This window comes from Tinamus guttatus, unplaced genomic scaffold, assembly GCF_059628265.1.
Source record: "Tinamus guttatus ecotype Peru unplaced genomic scaffold, ASM5962826v1 Tinamus_guttatus_pri_ptg000602l, whole genome shotgun sequence".
Taxonomy (NCBI): domain Eukaryota; kingdom Metazoa; phylum Chordata; class Aves; order Tinamiformes; family Tinamidae; genus Tinamus; species Tinamus guttatus.
This window is the reverse complement of record NW_028289136.1, coordinates 6,592,924-6,615,209: the sequence shown is the minus strand read 5'-3', so window position 1 is coordinate 6,615,209 and position 22,286 is coordinate 6,592,924. Positions and strand designations below refer to the sequence as shown.

The following is a 22,286-nucleotide window of genomic DNA, read 5'->3' as shown; positions in this document are numbered from 1 at the left end:
AAGATGGGATGAAAGGAGCTGGACAAGGTTAAAAGCTACTGGATGGACAGACTGACACAAGCATGGTGATTAAAACAAGCCCGGCTGCCGCGTTCGCATTGCCAAGCACGACTAAAATGCACTGCGGGAGCCTGGTTGTCTCCTCAGCCCTTTCCAGGCTGCCGGATGCAGGAAGACAGTGAGCGAGAAAGAACCAGGTCTAAACACAGCCTCAAATCCGCGCCGGGATCAGCAACAAGCGGAGAAGCCCCTTGAGCAAAAACAGGGGTGAAAATGTTTTCCGCGATGCTCAAAATACGGGGAAAGGGATTTTCGCAGCGAGCCGCATCCACGGGGCGGACCTAGGTCCGCGGAGGGAGGGAGCGGGCGGCGGGGCCCAGGCGTCCTGCCTGCCCGCCCCCCTCCTCCTCCTCTTCCTCCTCCTCCTCTCGCGCTATATAGGGCGGCGCAGGCGGCACCGGCCCCAATCGCCGGAGTGGGGCTGCTGGGCCGGGTTCTGCTCATGGCCCGGAGCGGGCACTAAGGAACCCGCCGCGATGAAGACCATCATTGCTGCCTACTCGGGGGTCCTGCGAGGTACGGGGAGGGGTAGGGGAGGAGGGTGCGAGGCGGGACCCTGAGCACCGCTTTGCCAGGTGGAGGAGGGAGAAAAGAGCCTCCCCCTGCAAAATGAGCTCTGCTTGATGCATTTCAGTTTCCTTCCTCCCTCTTACCTGCTTATGGCTGTGGGTGGGTTTTGCTCTTTTCTCTTTTGGGGGGGTCTGTGCGTTGGTGAAATGTCCCTGTGCATTGTGTGCCCTGCGTGGGTAGCAAGGAGAGTGCAAGAGTTTTATTGGCCTGTCTTGCAGGAGCAAATTCAGCCTGGTTTTGTCATGCTGTCACCCTTAAGCTGACATTGAAAGTGGGGTGAGAAATGAATATTGCTCTTCCCCTTTAAAAGGGCAAGCTAAGGGTTCAGTTTGAATCCCTATTTTTTTGTGCACTGGAAAATATAGGTGAAGCTCTGTGTTTTAGTCTGCCTGCCCTGGTGAAGCACTTCCTTGGTGAGAGGAGCAGGTTGGGTTTTAGCTGCTGACACCCTGATAGGGGCAGAGCCATTGCAGCTCTCGAGCACTTCCTCCTGCAGGCCCAAACAGGCAGGTTGGGGCTGTAGTTGCTGGATGGTGGCAGCACGAGAAATCCTTTGTTGCAGCTGCAGCACACGCTTGTAAAAGCCACTCTGGCAACTGAGCAGCAATAAAGCCAGCAAGAGTAAATATTTGCTTGCTAGAGCCTTGTATCCTTCCTGCAAGGATGCTTGTCTAGGGATGTTTGAGGGGGAGTTGTAAACAGTGGAGGTTTTGCTTGAAAATGCACTTGGACAAGGATTTGCCCTCCACCTCATAGTGGCCCTTGAGTGAATGTGGTGCCTGTGCTCTAGAAGACTTTGTGCTCGAAAGAGTAAATAGCTTCTTCGTTGTCAGATGAAGAAACCTGTGAAATGGCTTGTTAATAAGCAAATCATTATATGAGCAACCTGGTTAATATATTCCCCTGAGCTCCTGTTTTTCTGCTGTCCTACCCAGTCCTGCATGTGCAGCTGGTGGTGGGCATCTCTGTCAGGAAGAAGTGGCATTTACTGGGCTGGAGATCTGTGCCAGCTGGCCTGATCCTAGGATCAGCCATGAGCCGATTGAAGAAGGTCCACATAAGTTTCCTATCCCAAGCTCTGGCCCTTAGAGTGATTTAGCTCACTTTTACACCTAGTAAAAGCCAGGAGACTTTCAAACACTGCTTTGGGATGAAGGTGTTTGAATTACTTGACTGAGTGAGTTGAGCTCAACTACAGTCCAAGGAAGGGGAATAAATCATTCATGGGACCTATAAAATATGTAGGGGCTGACCTGAGACCTCTGTGGCCACCCAGTCTGAGCTAGCATGTTAATGATGGATCTAGGACACATGCATAATTCAAAATAGTGTGGTTTAGGGACAGTGATTGGCCTCATCTCTAGTTAATCCTGCTTAGAGATAGAAAGCTGTCTTAATTCCCTTCAGGTCAGTTTTTCTTTGAGGCACCTTGCAGGGGTCCTCCAGCAATATTTGTTTCCTTACTCATTTTTGCCTGTGCTGTCTGCCTGGAGAACCATCCTGGAGAAGCAGGAAGCATTGCCTTGGTAACTGCAGCATCTACCAAGAGCACAGCTGAGCAGTGTGACCCCTCTTCAGGCTGGCAAACAGCTCTGCAGCCTGTCATGGGTAACAAAATGCAGGAGCACCTTCAAAGCCTACTGAAAGTCACCTTTGGAGATGGCTGAGTGGGGCTTGTGGCTCGAAGGAAGGTGGTGATGGGCATAGTGGTTAGCACCCAGGATCTTGTGAGGAGGATGGTGCTGGCCTCTTTTCACTGGTGGCCACTGACAGAACTAGAGGTAATGGCCACAAACTGAAGCACCAAAAGTTCCACAGGAACTTAAGGAAAAATTTCTTGCCAGTGAGGGTGCCAGAGCACTGAAACAGGCTGCCCAGAGAGGTTGTGGAGTCTCCTTCTCTGGAGATCTTCAAAACCCACTTGGACGCAGTCCTGTGCCACGTGCTCTAGGTGACCCTGCATGTGCAGGGGGTTGGACTGGATGACCTCTAGAGGTCCCTTCCAACCTTAAGCATTCTGTGATTCTATGATCTTGGTTCTGCCTGATTGCATCCCAGTTGGGTTGCAGACCTGATGCAGCCGAGCCAAGCAGCTCTTCCTCACCTCTAAGTTACCTGCTCTGCTGCTGGAGCTTTTGGGGGTAGAACTACCAGACTGCTGAAATGCCTTAACGTAGTGTGGAGTGGTGAGAGGAACAGGACTACAAGGTGAATCTCTGACTTCTATCAGTATTTGGGGTTATAATAATGTCTAGTGGTCTTATTCTGTCTTCATGATGGTCTCTTCTGTGCATGTTGCCTATGCAAAGGCCTGATCTTTTATGGGGAAGGTTGTGTAGGCCATGCTATCCTTCAGTCTCAAATCTCATCTGCCCTGTGGCTTTGTCCTGGAGTTTGGGCACAAGACAAACCTGTCCCTGCCCTGCTGAATATGGCAAAGTGCAAATGATCCTTCCAAAAATCCTTGTCTCCACCCATCTGCTTCTCTACCCATCCCTATGTGCATGCTGGGGAACTCTTTATCCCTTTGCTGTGGCTTGATTATAGCTAGAAGATCTAGAGCAATTCTGAACTTTAGCAACATGGAACAAAACTTCAGAGTGAGGGAGGAAGCAGAGGAACAAACTAGACAGCTTCATTTGGCTCCACCTTGGAGATGGTCTTATGTTGCACCTGGGATTTGGCCCCTTGCCTTGGGAAAGGGGGACCTGCTGCTCTCTCGAGTAGCATCACTGCTACCCCTGCTGCAGGGTCCCCTCTTGACAAAACTGCTTAGGACAACTGTGCCAAACACCCCTTCTCTCTAATGGTGCTGCTACTGCCTGTTGCTGCTGCCTTTGCTGCTAGCTATGCTCTTGACCTCCAGTCTGAGACATTTCTTACTGCAGATAATGCAGGATTATTATGTAGCCTTCCAGGGCATAAGCAGAATGCTGTACTGCTGTGTATGGGGCAGTGTAATGATTGCCCCACTGCTAATTTGCTCTTCTATAACTAATGATTTGCTCAAATACCTCAAAGTGGGAAGTAGAGTGAGCTTGTGTGCTGGAGTTGGTGAATCTAAGCCTAGACATAAATAATTTGCATTCATCAAGTTCTTACAGATGTCACACATTTAATACAGTGACTTGTTCTGCACACTCCAGCTCTTGAATGGGAAGCTAAGTCCTCACAAGAATCCTAGTATTGGTCTGATTATCTAATAGAGCTTTGCTGTCCCACCTCCCAAATCAGCTTTACTTCCTAAGACCTGGCTTGGCACTTCCATTTGCACTTAGTACTCTTGAGGCACTCAACTGTATTAAAGAATCAAATTTATTTTTCATTAAAACAAGCTGTGTAACTCTTGGCCAAGAGTTAATGTGCTAATTGCCTTGGAAAGGTAGCAGATGAGGCTTGGCTTTAGCAAGCTTTCAGTGTAATTACCTTTAGCACTTGTACTTTCTCACAGCATATATATATATATATATTGGGGGGGAGGCTGGTGCTTAATTAGGAGCTGTGAGCAGGGCCTTTTGTTGCCTGCGCGTGAAGTCCTGTTTATTTCCTTTCCTAAGACCTTTGGGCCTGCCTAGATAAGTCCTGAAGTCTAATGACTTTATCAAAAATAAATCTTCATGGACATGCTCCATGTGTGGCCCCTAGCTGTGTCCATATTCCATGTGCAAGTCAGTTAACTTGATCCAGTCTTTCATTGGCTCAAGATCCCTCTAGTAATCTCCTGCACCTGATTCTTGTGAGCAGCAGTGAGGTCTCCTCTGGAGAAGTCCCTTTTTGGCCATCCTGCCTGTGTGTTTAGATCTGTTCCACAGCTGGCCTGAGGAAGCCTTTAGGAAGCACCTGGTCCCACAACCTTGGTATGAGACCTTGCCTCAAGGTAGAGAGGAGGGGGTATTGTGTGAAACTAGTCTTTCTGTGGTGCATTTGAGTGCTTGGTGAAGAATGGTTCTCCCAGTTTGGTCAGGTCTAGCTCAGCTGTGATGTGAGTTGGTGGGTTCAGTATCTCCTTTTAGAAAGCTGTTGCTAGGATCTCTTTTGTGTAGGTACGTGTTGCTAAGAATGTGACCCTAGATGACCAGTTTGCCCCATTCTGGAATAGGTGACCATAACAGCAGCTGGCAAACACTCCAGGGCTTGGGTGAGGAGGCCAGGGCACAAGCAACTGTCCTCATCAACAGAAGATGGGTGGTTGTGTTCCTCCAGGATTAAACATCAGCCCTTGGGAAGAGATGGATAGAAACGGACACCCAAGGCCTTGGTAGACAGTGTCCTTCTGCCTTGACAGGTTAATTATGGGTATGTCTAACAGGCCTTATTTAAACGTGATACTTTGGCTTTCCTCTCACAACTAGATGTTGACTCTCCCATGCTTAACTCTAGGTTTTTAATATGTGAATAATGTTTCTTAACATGGTGAAAAGCAAGCTGAGGACAGGCTGGGAACTTCTTATGTTTTAACTAGGAGTTAAACGCTAATATCACTTTACCCATGATATCTACTGATGCTACTTATCTAAGGCCAGATGTCCACGGCCTCTCCAAGTTGTCTCTCTAAACTATGGATTGGAGCTGTAGATTTCAGCTTATCAATTAGGATTGGTTGCTGTAGTGAAATGTTATATCCTTCACTAAAACCTAGTCTACCTGGGGTAGCTATTGAACTTCTGTCTACTCAGTTGCTTGCTGGAAATGTCAAGTCCCTTTGCTTGGAAGCTGACTAGTCAAATCTCATCAGACTTATGAAGCTATGAAACTGTACTTTAATGGGGGTGGTGGTGGTGTCCCTCATCTGACCTGGAGAGGAAAATGGCTTTCACAAGCCCTTCTGCCCCCCTTTTCTATCAGAAATGGTCAGAAAGGCATGTTTGGAACCACATAACTTGTAGTCCTCAAAAGGCACTGTACTTCCTCTGACTTTTGGGTTGTTACTGTAGCTGCCTCTGCTAGAGGAAATGCCTCATTTTGCTAGAAATCTAGATTGAGGGATCTATGCACAGCGACAAGGAAGGGCTGGTTAGGCTGTCATTGCTTCGAACACACCCAGGAAAGATAGAAGTCACTCCAGGAGGAAGCTGGCTGCTTCAAATGTGAGGTGGATGTATTGGTTATGAAGCTTTCAAGGTTACTTTCATAAAGGCTTGATGCTCCAGTGTGCTGCTCCAAGATGCAAAAGGAAGTCTTTGAGGAGGAGGTGCAGTTTCAAACCTGTCAATAACAGAGCTGTGTGACTGGATCCAGAAATGAGACTGTCCTGTGCTAATGCAGTTCTTGCCTTGATTGTATATGTGATCTGGGGGGGAAAACAGATGAATTTTCTGCTGTTTTGCTGGAGCAGGGCTGTGCTGCAGCTGCACGACTAAAGGTTACCAGCAACTCTGATCTGGAGGGAGCAGGGCAGCTTTGTGGGCCAGGAGTGGGACTTGGACTTGACCAATGCAGGACTAACTGTCCTCCTTAACCCACCTGGAAAAATCACTCCTGACCTCTATTTTCTTTCTTTTAACCTAACAAGAGGTGCAGTTCTCCACTTCCTTGAAGGGAAGAGGCTAACCCCTAAACAGGAAGGGAAATATGTAAATTTTACCTCCCGGCTTTTCATAAGTCAGCAGCTTAATTTGCATTTTAGTACTTGTGAAATGAAGTAATGAAGAGAACTGAAATCAAAACCACTTGCAAGTGCTTCTTCCTGTAAGTTTTCTAGCATATCTATAAAATGCTGCAATGGGTGGTTACTCATAGGAATCTACTCGTTCAGTTTTACTTCTGTGTGTTTTTTTTTTTTCCAGTTGAATCGCTCTCGCCCTCTAAAACAGTGGCTTTCAATTACTTCCTCCCCTTTGTACTCCTTTAGAAACATTGTGCTTTCCTTCCCCTTTGACCTGTGGATCCCAGGGGTCTTGGACATTGTTCAATCCACCCTCGAGCTGTTTTGTGCAAGTCTGGAGTTTACCACTTTCCCTGAGCATGTACATAGAAGTTGTGCAACAGGCTGGGAAGAACAGATGAGCAATAACTTAGACCACAGTTGTGTGCATGTTGACACGCTGACTTGGGACAGCTGATTCTGTCCGTCGTGGTGAACCTGGGGGTTTCCCTGTTAGCAAAAGCTACTTCCAGGAAGTGGCAGTTTGAAACAGGGATACAGTGTTCAACAGTGTTAGACTGGTTCTACTCTTCAAGAGTCACTGGCTTGGACTGGAGCTACAAGATGTTCTCACACTGGGTTAGAAGAAGCCTTGGCTGTGTGACCTGAGCAATGTCCCCTGCGCTTTTACAGACAAGTCAATCAGAGGTGTGCTCAGGTGCTAACTCATGTCACCATTCCAGCACCCCTCACAGTTGGATGTTTGCAGACTAGAGCACCTCCCCTTCTAGGATATTTAAGCTCCCTAGGTGATTTTGGACAAATCTTCCTCTAAAACAAGCTTCACATGCATTGATATGAAAATCATCTTTGAAAGTCTAGTGTGTAAGCTTAACTCGCCTTTAAAGGAAGCATCTGCACACAATGGAGAAAATGTAACTTAATTATTTTGTCCTTAGGTACAGGTTCGAGCATTCTCTCTGCTCTGCAGGATTTATCCTGGCTATCAAAATCCAAAGTAGAGAAACAACTCCAGATCATCTCTGTGCTGCAATGGGTTCTCACTTTCCTTGTCATGGGTAAGTAAAACGTTTTGGCTTGAAAAAAAACTTTCCTTAAAATTCTTCTAGAATTTAAATGTAAAAGCATTAACTCTATATACAATAAAATAGCTTTTGCATAAGTGATGTTTTCCAAACAGCAACGGGGCATCTCAGGGGTGGATAATTGTAGAGCACACTTATGTGGCTTGATACCTTCGTAAGAAATTGTGTCCGTATCTAGACAATCATAGAAGTTAGGGGAAGATCTACTGCTGGTCATTTCATGGCTGTTGTGCTCTACCACTGTCCTTCCTCTTGGTTTGGTGACCCCAGAGATGGGCATGAAGTGTTCTGATCCTGGCCTAGTAAGGCAGTGAGGATTATTAGTCTCTATATGCTGCTTTCTTAAGAAGCTTCAGACTGTTCTGCCTGGTGGTATCCTTAATCATAATTAAACAGGAGAGGCATATAGACTGCAGTCAAAGTTGAGCAAGTCTCTTTTCCATCACAATTTAGCTTGTGCTAAAACAAAATCACTTGTGGGCAGGATCTCTGGCAAACTGGTAGGACTGCTGTTGTAGAGCTGGTGTAAAGTCATATGTTTTGGTAAGAAATAAAGCCCCATGGTGCTGCTCACAGCAAATCTTGGTGCTAAAGTGTCCCTTGCCTTGTGAGACTGGAAGAGTTTCAGCTGGAAAAACATAAAGGGGTGCAGGAATTGGGTGGCAGGTAGCTTTGGAGGAAGCTCTCAGCCCTATATAAGGGCTCTTAGCTAAATCCAATCTGATTTAGGATTAATGACCTCACATGATAGCTTAAGTATGGAGGGGTCAAAAGGCAAGGGGTTCTTAATGCCAATGGAAGTGTCCTCTGCAGACCAAAATCTGATACAATTGTGTCTTTCTTTTTTCTTGGACTTACCCAGGTATTGCTTGCACTTTAATCCTCATGTACATACTCTGCACAGATTGCTGGGCGATTGCTGCTCTATATTTAGCCTGGCTGGTATTTGACTGGAATACACCAAAGAAAGGTAAATATTCCAGACCAGAACACTGCTGTTCAAATGCCCCTGTGTTTGGATAAAGAGGTTCTCATCTTGGTGGGACTTTTTAACTGAATGTGAGAGCATTTTTTGCCAGTGAAGCATGCAAATGTATGCTAGGCACAAGGAGTGTCTGCAAGCTCTATTGATGCTCAGGGCAAGGTAATATTCACTGATGTCTTGCCATTGCTGGTTTGTGGCAATGGATGTGTACAGCTTGGGGACTTTCCTTCCTTTCCCTAAGGACAAATGTGGTTGTAACATTGAACTGTTGCTAGTTTGAATTAGCCAGTTCCCTACCACAATGGGGCATCAAGTTTGATCCCAGCCTGAATTTGCAGTTGGGCCTTGCATAATTTGCCCAAATACTCTGAACTGCTGAGCCCTGATTGCTTAACCTGATCTCTACAAAAGATTCCCCATTTCCCTCTCCCTTGAAGTAAAATTGTTGACTTTTCTCTAGTAGGAAGATAGAAGCCTATCTGATCTGAAGTCCTCTAGGCTGTTTGGTGGAAAGTCATGTGGAAATAGCTTTTAAAATATGATTTGTTTTTTCTTCAGGAGGTAGAAGATCCCAGTGGGTCAGAAACTGGGCTATATGGAGATACTTCAGAGACTATTTTCCAATAAGGGTAAGTAATGGTTGATGTAATAGGACTAACCATTTTAGAAACGCATCTGTAATAACCCTCGTGGACATGACTTTGGACATGTGCTAGCCAGCCCGCAATGCTGAAGTGTAAGCAGGACATGGTTATTTAGCATTGCCATACCATGGTGTGGAGTCACTCCGGTTGTGAAATCTGAAATGCGTCATTAGTTATGGCAGCGTTGTCACTTGCAAAAACTCTGTTTTTTAGCCTTATCACTAGGCTCCCCTGCCGGAATCTCCAGATAGAATGTGCTAAAGCAGTCTTGCCCTCTCTCTACTTCTCCTTTAAATGCAGCTTAGCTTTGGCCTAATTTCTAGTTATTTCCCCCTGAGAAGTGCAAGGTAACAGGGAAAAGCAGCTGGGAATCCAGTGCACTCAAAGTCCCAGCACTTCTTAAAGTGATGGAGTTTCTATCAAATCTAACTACTTGGGGGAGTTTGCTAGGACTGGCAATATGACTGGTTTTAATTATTCAGCTGGTGCTGAATAAGTTGAATTTCCTGCTGTTGAAAACAGGACTCCCAGGACATGTGGCTGCACTGGGGAATACACAACTGCCTGAAGGACTTGGGAGGGAGCTCAGATCCTCTTTGGAAGGACACAAGTGAAGGGACTCTTACATAAGACATGAGAAGTCATGGCTTTTTTCTCTGCCTGAGCAAGAGTGGGACCTTGGGGTGGCTTTTAATAAAACCAGCCTGCCCTAAAGTAGCCAGGCTTCCAAAGGGAGCAGTTTCAGTATAAGCTGGACTTTCAAGGTTGCTCATCCTCTGTGTGAGGCTGGTGAACAAATGTTGTCACATGCTTGTTGTGCTGTTAATGATGCTGGTGGCTCTTGGCAAGCGTAGGAATCCATGGAAAGTATTACAGCTACAGAGGCTGCTAAAGGCTGGTCAGCCCAGGTCTTGTAGCTAGTGGAAAAAATGCATGCTGTGGTGGTGAAGGTGGGTCTCGTGTGGGTTGTTTGCTCAACTACTGAGCATCAAGTCCTCAGTACTGGAACAAATCCTGCTTTCCTGGTATTGCTGCAGGCTAAAATGGAACAATTTTGTGTAGGGACTTGATATGACAGTGTCACCTGTAACAGCTGCTGTGCTTGTCCCAGTGCTCCTAGTAACGCATATATGGAAACATGCTCTTCACAGGCCATGCAGGTCAGATCCATTCTGGGTGTTCGAGAAGTCTATCAAACAGTTGAGCTGAAGCAGGCTTAGAAATGAAGCTGGGTAGATAAATGGAAGTTCTGTTATTTTTAAATAAATACTTGCTAGTACATGCAGTGCAATTGCAGCTGCAATTTTTTTGTCACTAAGGAGTAGAGTTCCCAAGGTTCAGAGCCCACTGATAAATGGGATGCAAAGGGCAGAGCATGAGGGTTAACTGCTGCGGTAGCTTCTGTATCTGGAGATATAACCAGCTGGTTGCATGTTTGACAAAACCTTCTCCAGGGAGCAGAGGGCTGGGAGGTGCCAGAAGCTCTCTGTGATCTTGCTGAATGACGCATAAACCCAATATGATGCAGGGAATGGCAGCATGAACTTGCTAAGGGCAGGGGAATTCCTTAGATAAACTATTGAGGTGACTGGGCTAGGGGGATACTGATCTAGTCACCTGTTTGCTGAATCTTCTGCCTGCAGCAGTCACCTTGGCTGTGTTCTGAACAGCCTTGGGGAAGACCTCACAGGGGTTTGGTTCCTCACTCTGGCTAACGGTTTGCTAGGAGGGTCATCTGCAGCACCTTGTCCTGCACCATTTGTGATGCTGAACTTCCAAGTAATGCTCTACTTGGCTTTTGCAGACTCTGCATGTATAGCTGTGCTGGCTGCATGCATATCGGGTACTGTTTGCACTGGGACTATTAGCCTAGATTTCACTCTTCTATTCCAGAAGAGAAATGGGAAGTAGTTTTGCAGAATGTTTCCAAAACCCTTAAGCAAATCTTGTCAAGACTTCTGCCCTGCATTGGACATGGACACTTGATGTATTTGAGAGCAGAGGCTTCTTGGTATGCTCTTCAGCAGCTGGTTTACTCTGAAGGCTAAGGTTTACTCCCAGCAAGCTGGTGAGCAATGAACTTGGGCACAGGCAGGATCTAGCAGGATTGACACATCAGCAGTGTGAGCCTCTGATAGCTGTTATCTTCTAGCTAGCATTGCTGATCACTCTACAGCTGTACATGGTGGCATCCAGCTTGCTTTGACCATGTACCTGCATGAGAAGCAGGCATCTCTTCAGATCTTTTCAAATAAGGCTTTACATCCACCCAAGGGAGCAGTCTCACATCCTGATGCATCCTGTAACTATCTGGAGATACCCAGATCTGTATGAGGCTGGGAAATAGCCTGAATCTTGCTGAATTCCCACTCAAGAGCAGCAGTAGCCCATGTTCGCTGGCCTAACCTTTCACTGGTGAGCATGGTGCTGTGGTTTGAATCCACTGCACCCCAGTGCTGTAGATACAGGCCAGGTCTCAGCCAGCCTCCTAATCTGAGGACAAAATGTGGGACATGCCTTGGTCTAAAGGTCTTTAGATGAAGAAGCCAGCCCTTGATAAGCCCTAGCAGTGTTCACATGCTCAACAGCACTTCAGGCAGCAGTGACTGCAGACCTTAGGTTAACTGAGGTAAAGCACTGAGCATGTGCCACGTGTGTGCAGTGAGGTTTTATTTTTTCTTTTTCCTCCTACTGGAGAGTCTATGGCCAGAGGAGGAATTGCTGCAAGGCAGTGTTTGCCTTGCAGTCTGGCTTGCTGCCCTCCTGGCCAAGCCTTTTCCTTAAGTTACTGTTACAGATGACTTGCAGAATAGAAGTGTGTAATGTAGGGGATTGGTAACAGAGCCTGAAGGGGTTTCCTGGAGCTGCAGTGCATTGCTGGGAGGGAGGTGAGAGTAGTTTTTTCTATAATGCAGCTGGGGTTGATGCAGCAGACTGCTTGTTCAGCTGCTCTACAAACCTGAATGCAGGTTTTCTGCTGCTTCAGTCCTGCATGTTTCTGCAGTCACTGCTGTGTTCCCCTTGTACATAGGCTGAGAACATGAACATCTACCTATACTCCTTATTTTGATCTTATTCTTTGCTGGTACCTGGTATTGAGCAGCAGTCTCTCTGCACACTTGAATGTGCTGATTATTCATTCTGTGTCTACAAGTAAACCTGGCAGTTCTGTTCCCAGGGTGAACCTGGCATGTGAATATTAATTCTAGCTCTTTTACTGTAATTGAACTGCTTTATGGCTTTTGTAGCCACTTTGCATCTGTTTGAAGAAATCTGTTTCTACCAGAACAAGTGGTTGAATCTGCTTCTGAACCTTTGCTACTGAAATGGGACTCATCTTGAACAGCAGTTCATAGCAGCTGGGAAAAGGTGTCAGTGCAGTGGAATCCAGCTTTATTCCCAGCTTTATTCACTGCTTGGGGTGCAGCAAGGACCCACTGCTGTATCCCATAATGGAGCATTAAGGTTTCAGTGAGTTTGTGCCTGTGTTGGTCTGGAGAAGGGTTTGATAGAGGGGAAAACCTGTTGAAGGCTCAGAACAGTTATAAAACACACATCAAATGATGAGCAGCAGCTCCTTAGCTGATTAAAGCAGCTTCTTTTGCTCTTGGAGACACAGCAGCTCAGTATTTGCTTGCCAGACAGCAACTTCTCTCTGAAGGAAAAGTGCAAGAAGACTGGGTGATCAGCCTCCTAAGGAAAGCTTTAGTCTTGCTTATGTGTTGGGCGTGAACCTAGGGGTAGGTACTTAAGGCCCTTTAATTTCTAGGTCTTCTACAGCAAATGTAGGGAGGTGTTAAGGCTGTCTGTGTCTCTGGTGACAGCTCAGCCTCTGTGCTGGGTTCATGTATTAATGGACCTGAGCATCACTAGCAGATATTAAAACTTGTTTGGATTTCTGGCAATCCTTGGCTCCCCTGGGTCAACTGAGGGGAGGGAAGACTTGCCCCCTAGATTGTCCATGGTGTTGTCACCTTCTGTGAACCCATCACCTGTCATGGGATAGTTTGCTAAGAGTAGTATCATGGGGCAACAGCTTGCAGGGGTATTTGGGGAGAGAAAGCACCTGTCTAAATGGCAGATGGGCCCTTGGTTCCCTGTCCTGGCTCCCTGTGTGCCCCTTGCACTACTTAAGCAGCTGGGCTGGGTATCAGCATGAAGGGGAAGTGTCACCCTACACCTCTGCAACAGGAGGTCTTGGATGGTGACCATGGAAAACAAGCCTGGAGCTTGGCCAGGGTTCATATGAGGGTTCATTTGTGCAAGTGATGGGCTCCACATGGGAAGTGGGTGACCTTGCACGTGGCCAGGGGGTGAGAGCTGGACGCTGGCCATGGCTGGCAGCAGAACAGCATGTCTTCTGCAGCGCCTCTTGGAGCGCAGGCTGTGGCTTTGGGGCAGCAAGGACAAACACCTCGTTTTCAGCCAGGTTCTTTTTAAAGCAACTGAGCTTGTTGTAGGTGAAGGATCAGGCTCAAAGCCCATAAGCCTCCACCCTGCTCTGAGAGCTGCCCTAAAGAAAAATCTCTGCCAGGCACAATGCTGATCCAGCTGAGCCACATGTCTGTAGCCACTGGGACTTGAGCTTCTCCTACCACTGAGCAAGAGCTGACAAGCTAAGGGGACAATTGCTTATTGTAGAATTGCTTTTTTTTTCCTACTTGCTTTCCTGGAGAGCTGTTTATCTTAATGGGTCATATTGGTGCAAGAGCTTTTTCCACCCCGGGGCTGGAAGGCCAAGTCATCTGCTGTTAATGGGTGGCAGGGGAAAGGGAAAGGACTTCTCGGTGCTGTGATATGGGCCATGTGGCTCTGCGGAGCTGCTGCGGTGGATGTGATCACCAGCATCTCTGCATGCTTCCTGCAGCCCCGTGTGCCTCAAACTGGAGAGGAGCAGTCAGCTTGCTGAATACACCCCATCATGTCATGCCTGGGCTGTTGCTGGCCTCTGCAATAAATGCAACTGCTGCTGCCTGGTCTACAGGCAGTGATGGCAGAGGAGGAGCAAATTGCTGGGCACTCTGCTTCAATGTGGTGCAATGGGTTTTGTTGAATCATGCTGCAAGCAGCTGAAACTGGAGTTGCTGCTTTCCAGAGGACTCCTGGGCCAAGGTGGTGGGGTGTGTAATGCTGCTGTGATGTCTTTGAAAGCTGCACTGTTTCCCACATGGGACAAATTGTGACTGCAGATCATAAGCAGTTTGGAGGCTGGGATATAGCTCTGCATCTAATGAAGGTGCAGCTGTTGATAGCTGCTGCAGTACTGCTTGTATTGGCAAGAATTAGTATCAATGCTTTATGCAGGTTTTTATTATTTAAATTGATCTGATTCCTGATCCTGCACTAGCTGAAGAAATGCTACTGTGAGGCTAATAGGTGGTTTGTTTCTCTGCTGGGCTTTAAAGTGCAGGATGAGGCATCAGTTCTGCTGTATCTTTACTGGGAGTCTGGAATTGCCTGATGCATGGGATATTACTGCTACAGTGTTATTTAAAATAAAATTTTTAAAAAGATGGCCCTGATGGAAGCAGGACATGTGTTTTGCCCAGCTGAGAACACTTCAGTGTGGCACTGATATGAAAATAGATTAGTAAAAGGCTAGGATGACTGTGCAACCACCTGCTGGTAGAGTTTGTGCTGGAGCATGGCCTGAGAAATCCAAATACTGCTGTAGGTGGCTTGAGACCTATTCTGCTGGCATTTTGAGAGGGACCAGGCAGAGCAAAATGCCTTGGAAGGCAGGCCAGGTTTTTGGTTGTATCTGGCAAGTAAGATGCCAAGGCCCTCAGTTTCCCTCTTGGAAGGTGTCCTGCAGATATGTGAGCAATTGGTCTGTTTTCAGGTATTAAACAAACCTGATTCTGTAATGGGACACTGAAGCCCTCTCCAGCAGAGCATGAGCTGCTAATGTACTGAGATGGGGTCACAGGATCCCAGAATGTTGAGGTTGGCAGGGAGCTCTCGGGATCCCCCCGTGCAGCCCCTGCTCCAGCAGGGACACCCAGAGCACGGGGCACCCGGGCGCATCCAGGCGGGCTGGAGATCTCCAGAGCAGGAGACTCCACAGCCTCTCTGGGCAGCCTCTGGAAGGAGGCCCTGCTGTGGTTAGAAGACCAGGAAGAACTTGGTTTGGGTGAAAGGGCTTGCAAAAAGTTTTGAAAGCGGCATGGGTGAACAAAAGGCAGGCTGCTGAAACCCAGAACTTGTTCCTGCTTGGCTGTCGTGGTCATCTTCACATCTAAGATCAGTTTGCATATCTTCTTCCCCTTGTTTTTAAGATTTAATTTTACTGCAACTTCTGCTCTCTAAGAAAACCCATAGCATTAGTTCCTTTTTCCCTAGTAGTAAACGCTACAAAAGCAGTAGAGCTGTCCTGGGAACCTCAATTTTTTTTTTCCCTCTGATTCTAGTCATTACCTGAAAACATCTGTCTGCCTGTGAGTTCACTCCATCTTTCTTTTCTAGCTGGTCAAAACCCACAACCTGCTGACCACCAGGAATTACATTTTTGGGTACCACCCCCATGGCATCATGGGCCTGGGTGCCTTTTGCAACTTCAGCACAGAGGCCACAGGAGTCGGCCAGAAATTCCCTGGGATCCGACCATACCTTGCAACACTGGCTGGGAACTTCAGGATGCCCATCCTGAGGGACTATTTAATGTCTGGTGGTAAGTGCAAGGGTGCTTTGCTTCTTCCCGTGTCCTTGCTTCCAAGTTGTCTCTGTCCTTTCAAGTCAAAAGTTGTGGCAAAGCCCTCAAAACCACTTCTGTCTGGCAGCATCCAGCAAATATTGCTCTTGGTTGTCACAGGAAGTGAATAAATATTGCCTTGCTTCAGCTGCAGGCCCTTACTTAAGGCCACTCTTCTCCAAAGACACATTAAGGATATCCATCATTTCTAGTAGTAGATACAGAAGATGTAGATGCAAAGCCAGCCTTAATTCACATCTGGAGGTGCTAGTAGGCAAAGAAGTCACCCTGGCTGAAAGGGCAAGGTGTTCTTGGTGTCTGAAATTAATGGCAAGGCTAGATATGCTCCTCTTACCATGTGAACTGCCATATAGCTAGGCTTTATCCTGGTGATAAGAGATGGAATCGGTCTGTCCCTTCCTGTAGAAGGGTTCCCTCACCTGGCACATGTTTGAGGAATTTTTCATCTTTGGGACAGTTTGGACAGCTGCAGCATCACAGGGATGGTGGTGACTGGTTTGGCTCCTTGTGCTTGCCCTCCTGGAGCAGAGAGCTTGGGGTATTGCAGGGTTTAAGCTGTGACCACTGTGCTTGCTGCTCTCAGAGCTGATTTACCACCAAAGACTAAACAGGCATTTAAATAGAGCCCGTTAGCTGAATCTTAATGCATGGCTGGGAGAAAGGGTAGGAGTATCTGTACTTGGCTCTGACTTACCTGGGAAAGGTGAGGTTTCAGACTGCTACTGAAGTTTTGTGGGGTTTGGAGGGAAAGGCCACCTGGATCTGATGCAGAAAAGGTCTGTCCTGCCCAAGAACCCCATGAGAGTGAGGTTGGTGCCTGAAACAAGCTGTATCTGCAGCAGATAACGCCTAAATCAAACTGGTTTCCTGGGCATCCCGCAGTGTGCAAGAAGATGAGCTCTGTCAGGGCACAAGTGCTTGTCAACTCAGTTCATGTGTTGCTGAAGTTGCATCAAAAAGCATCAGCTTTTTTTAGGTTGGGTGAGGGGAACACATTCAATCTGTGCAAAAACACTCGTCTCTGGTAGAAAAATCATGCCAGATAGAAACAGTTCCTTTTTTGAAAGGAAAGTGGGAATAAACATTAACAAAATCACTGTCTGTCTGGCTATGCCAGATATCTGTGGTTAAAGCAGTGAGAAATTCTGCTTACTTTGTGTTTGTAAGCAAGACTGCATGTGATGTCTCTGAGGTTAACTTTATGAAAGGATCATTCCTGTCTGCTTGTATTGATCAGGTGACACTGATGGTTTTAACATCACTTTGGAAGTGTTACTAGATCCCTCAATCCTTGAGATGTGTGGATGAATCATTTCAAGTGAAACCCTGGTAAATACTAAATCTGATGTATATACTGAGCCTGTAAACTGTGGCAGACTTGTTTTCTTACATTTCTTACTGCTGGAGACTTCAGCTGTAGCTGGAATCCTCTGAGGTTCTGGGAAATGGCCAGAAAAATCCTATACGCTATGCCTATGTGCTCAGGAGCCCCAGTATAAACTAGTCTGCCTTTTCTGGGGGAAGGATTTTGAGACTCAGCTTATTTCACAGGAGTGAAATGGCTGGGAACAAATCTGTGGGCCTGTTAGCAAGGGCTACAAGGTCTTGGCAGGAAGAATTTGAGAGCTACTGAGCAGCAAGCTTGGCTTGTGAGCCTTTTGAAGGGAGTGTGATAAGGGAGAACTGTAGTTGTACTTAAAGGATTTTCTTGGAGTTTTTTCTCTTCAAAAAACCCTTTAACCTATATAGAATTAAATCTCCTCACTTGTGGCTTGGAGTTGGGGCTACATGTGATTTCAGTGCATACTGTTTCAGGGTATGTGTGAAGGGCTTGCAGACTTGCACCATGCAATTCCATGGGGCCCATTGATCATTCAGTTCTTGGCTCAAGCGATGACAACCATGAGACCCACAGAATTGGCTTCTAAAATTAATTTGGGTAGTGTTGTCCCTCCTGTTACTCTTCAAGTATTCAGCACAGCTCAGACATGTTATGTGGATGGGAATGTAAATGGTGGCATCTGATCTGTTGTCAGGCTTATCCTGGCTAATTAAACAAGCTCTGACAACAACTGCAATATAAAACAATGAGCTTCAGAAGTAGAGAATTGGACTTGTCTCTATTTTTAGAGCAACAGAGTTAAAATTAAGTGCTGACAGGTGATACAGCTCCTGCTCAGTATGGGGTAGATGGCAGGAGACCTTCCAAGCCATTTGTCTGAGGGTAGGAACTTAGGAGGGCACAGTGTCCTACATATCTGTCTCTAGAGAGCAAAATCAGTTGGTTGTGCTCCAACAATGCAAGAGGTTGAGAGATTTCAGGAAGAAACTTGGTTTGGAAGATAACTGTAAGAGGTTTATGAGGAAAGTTGTCCATTCATGCTCCTTGCATCACTAATGCATTCTTATGAGAACAGAGGTCTATTCCACCACTTTGTTTTGCTGGGTAACAGTTTGGTCACAGCCATCAGTGTGTGCTGTGCTTCTACATGACAGCTAATCCAGCACCTAGTGCAAAGTTGGAGAGAAGAGCTCTGAAACAATTGCCTGTGACCATATTAAATATGGAAGCAAAATCTTGTTTGAAATGCAGTGACTGTCAGCACCAGGTTACCAGCTTCAGAAGAAAGAGTTCAAGTCTCCTGTATTAAGGAAATTATTTAAGAGCTGGCAGAGTTTATGGCTTAGCTGAGTGTTGTCCAGCTCTATTAAGTACCTTCTTAGAGAGCAGATTACCTGACAAGGTCCCTCCAGTCACAAGATGTCTTGGCAGCTCTACTCAATCAAGGCATGAGCTTTCTGCCTCAGGGGTGGCTGGTGTCTTCAGGATTATCCAGGCTGCTCTAAATCTTGTAGCTTGACCCTTATGTCTCTCTCCTTAAAATATCCAGGTATATGTCCTGTGAACCGTGACAGCATAGACTACATCTTGTCCAAGAATGGCAGTGGCAATGCCATCATCATCGTGGTGGGAGGTGCAGCAGAGTCCCTGGATTGCACCCCAGGGAAGAACTCCGTGACACTGAAAAACCGGAAAGGATTTGTGAAACTGGCTCTACAGCATGGGTAAGAGGCTGTCCCTAAGCTAGTGTAGTGCTTCTAGCCTACCACAGGTGCTCTTGTCTCCAAATTGGCTAATTGGATGGATTCTCTATGTGCTTTCACTGTATTGGATGTGTCTGTGCCCAAAGCCTTGTCTGTCTCCTGCTTATGGACAGCAGAGAGTGGTAGGAAGCTTCTGAGGACAGCAGGGATCTTCTAGTGCACAAATGTGACAAATATCTTCAGTGATACTGCCTGTGTAGCATCTATGACTGCAAAGAAATGCATGTAAATGAGATGACTTCCTTCAAATGATTGCATATGGTAAAAGGACGGCATGTTCAAATCCTAAATTTAATGCATTCAGTGGCAGGATAATTCTTGTTTATACCTTAAAGTGCATCCATCATGTATTATGCCAAGACTGGCTGACTTACTGTCAGTATTTTGTACTGCAAACAAAGCTCCAGCTAATAAAATCTGCAAAAGCACAGCCTGAAAGAGCAAACAGCAGCAAGTTTGGTGCTGCAGTGTTGACTGCAGTCCATTGGCATGGGGTCCTAACATCTTCCTGTCTTTCTAGTGCGGATTTGGTTCCTGTCTACTCATTTGGGGAGAATGAAGTGTACAAGCAGGTGATCTTCGAGGAGGGCTCCTGGGGAAGATGGGTTCAGAAGAAGTTTCAGAAACACATTGGCTTTGCTCCGTGCATCTTTCATGGCCGGGGCCTCTTCTCTTCCAACACATGGGGATTGTTACCCTACTCCAAGCCCATCACCACTGTTGGTAAGTTCTTGGTATAAACATGTTTTTTTTGCTGCTTTAGGCTTTTCTAGAGAAGCATACCTGAGTCTGGGCCGTACATATCTCTAGCTTGGTCTTGGAATCCTGACTAGGACCTACTTTTTTCCTTCTATATTAAAAGCTTCAAGCACAGCTGAGAGAACTAGAACAGCTTCCAGAGGCTGCAAGCCTCCAATCTTGCTCTGCAGGGTTCTGCAGGATGCCCGTGCGAGCTCTTTTGGGACAAAATGCAGTGGCTGCTACCTTTTGTGGTCTCAAATAGCTTAAGAAGCAGCCTGACCCACCAGGCTTCTAGGACTGGTTGGGTGGTGCTGCTTGACACTTGAGCCTTGGAGCCAACCCTAAAATGGACCTTCAAGCTTTCCATCCGTGAGCAGCAAGGATTTAAGGGAAAGGAAGGTGCTGCTTTACCATGCTATTGCAGTGTGCATAGGAGAACGCGTGAGAAAAGCAATTCTTAGTCTTGGCTACTGTTACTGAGCAGGGATTTAGTGCTTGCCTATGAACAGCAGGAAAATTCCCACTTCCCTCCTGCATAGTGGGAGCACCTGCATTTTCACTGGCAAAATCCTACTGCTGTTTGTGCAGGTGAAGTCACATTTGCTTTAGAACTCACTGTTGCTGGTGGGGCAGTTGTGGTCCCTCATATAGCAAAACTGGGGGGAAAGCCCAGGACAGCTTGCAGAGCTATCCTGTGCTAAAGTATATGTGTTGAGCTAGCATAGCCATGGCCCTGGAGCACAGCTCTCCAAGATGCACAGGAATGGTCAGCCTAACATGTGGATCTTTCCCTTTTATCAGTTGGGGAGCCCATCACCATTCCCAAGATTTATAATCCATCCCAGAAGGAGATAGACTTCTACCACAGCATGTATGTGAACTCCTTGATCAAACTCTTCGACAAGTACAAGAGTAAATTTGGCCTGCCAGAGACTGAGGTCTTGGAAGTCAACTGAAGGGACTGGCTCAGCAGCATCTCCTTGTGGAATCAGCACATCCTCTGCAGGAGTCCAAGCTGTCATCGTACATTTGAATGTGTGTGTGGGTGTATGTGTCCTTCAAAGGAAGTGTTAAAGCATTGTTACACCTCTTGAAAAAAAAAATAATAAAAAAGGCTTTGCTTTGGATAAATCCCATTACAAACTTCTTTCAATCCAAAAGAGCACAACTCTATTGCTGTGAGGATTTGGATGGGGGAAATGATTGCCTTTAATCTGCTCTATAATGCTGTTGGATTGCCAGTGCTGGATTAGAAGCGTTCCTATGATTGTACCCACCAGCATAAGCTATTCTGGGAAAGTGGGATCCTTTTGGTTTATTTAATCAAAAAGCTGGCTGATTTGACCAGAACAGCAGTATTACAGGCATGTTGCACAAGAGCCATGTTGATAAATGCTGACACAGCACAAGGGCATTCCTGGTCTGGAAAAGCCCCTTCTGAAAGCACAGGCAATGCAAGCAGGTTGCTGAGCCCCCAGGTGTGCCAGAAAACCAATGGACATGGGAGTCCAATGGACCTTGAGTCAGTGTACTGGATATTGTGGTGGCTGTAATGCCACTTTTGTGTTTAATGTCACTTTATAAGCAGGTCTGGCCCTTGCAAAGGGACATGTAGCAGGTGATATTGGACTTGGTCATAGCTGCAGTACTGCAAAGCTCTAAGTGCTGGCATGTGCAATGAGGTGGCCCTAGTGTTGCAGACCCTTAAGGCTAGTCTGTAGGGCTAAATGCAGTGTGACTGTTCGTGAAAAAAGTCCTGCTGGATCCCAAAAGCATTTGGGGAAAGGTAGGAGTAATTCCTGCCTGAAGATGGCTTTTTTTAAACTATTCCATCCAGTGAATGTAAAGGGACAGCTTTTTTAATGCATAGGTTCTGAAACGAGTGACTTTTTTAAAGGATCTATAAAATGTTTACGTGGCTGTGAACACTGCTTGTAGTGAGATTTCTTCAGAGTACAGTGTGTTTATGCAGAAACCTGAAACACTGCACTACTTGCATGTCTGACCTGCCTTTTCAACAGTTTGGTTGAGTGTGTTTCAAGCTCTAAAATGTGCCTTTGTTCAATGCAAGAGGATGGTCCTTCACATTCCTGAAATCTTGCTTGTAATGACAAATGTTCATCTGTCATATTTGATAGACTATTGTATTACAGATTTACTTTTTGTACAAATTTCTAGAAATAAACTGGAGCAAAAATGAGTCGGTTGCTTTTTCTTCAGTTGTGTAGTGGTGTATGAGCTGGGGGACATGTTAGTTGTTTGTGTAATAGCAGCTGTGCCTTGCCTTTGAAGGGGACGAAGCTGCTTTGCAGTTTTATTTGGGAAAACCTGGATGGGGTAAGTAAATCTGTACAGTTTAAGGGGCTCTTTTTTTCCCCTGTGAGCTTGCAAGGAGCTAAGGAAGTCTGTCTCTGGGCTTCCAAAGTTCATGCCCTATCACTCCTTTTTGGCAAACTACTTTATTTTTGTCACTGCCCCCCAGATAAGGAGCTGGAATTGCATCCCTGACCCCTGGGCTGAGGAGATGCAGACCAGCTCCTGTGTGAGCCTCTACTGTCCTTTTTGCTGGAGGTGCAAAGTACTCCAGAAATAGCACATGCCACCCTAAAGTTCACGCAGGCTCTTGGGTTCAACACTCACTTGTCACTGTCATTTGGAGGGGGGCTGCAGGTTACATAAGTCCAACAATGTTGTCTGACTTTCACAGGCTTAAACTTGCTAGGCTGACATATCCATTTTTCAAGGTGAAAGCCAAATTTGCTCATGGCAAAGGGTATTT

The 22,286-nt window shown here is 46.4% G+C and overlaps 1 protein-coding gene across 1 annotated transcript; it reads left to right on the top strand.

Annotated features, from left to right (window-relative positions):
* The first annotated feature begins 458 nt into the window (after positions 1-458).
* DGAT2 (diacylglycerol O-acyltransferase 2) lies at positions 459-20,638 on the top strand. Its single transcript, XM_088534919.1, has 8 exons — positions 459-576; positions 7,174-7,293; positions 8,183-8,290; positions 8,864-8,934; positions 15,415-15,619; positions 18,553-18,727; positions 19,287-19,489; positions 20,309-20,638. The coding sequence occupies exons 1-8, from the start codon at positions 537-539 to the stop codon at positions 20,461-20,463; spliced, it is 1,077 nt and encodes a 358-aa protein (XP_088391045.1). The 5' UTR covers positions 459-536; the 3' UTR covers positions 20,464-20,638.
* The last annotated feature ends 1,648 nt before the right edge of the window (positions 20,639-22,286 follow it).

Bases quoted from the DNA above. Each gene is read 5' to 3' on its own strand.
- DGAT2 (XM_088534919.1), top strand. From the start codon at position 537: ATGAAGACCATCATTGCTGCCTACTCGGGGGTCCTGCGAG. The intron at 577-7,173 runs GTACGGGGAGGG...TTTTGTCCTTAG, and splicing joins CTACTCGGGGGTCCTGCGAG to GTACAGGTTCGAGCATTCTC. The intron at 8,935-15,414 runs GTAAGTAATGGT...TTTCTTTTCTAG, and splicing joins GAGACTATTTTCCAATAAGG to CTGGTCAAAACCCACAACCT.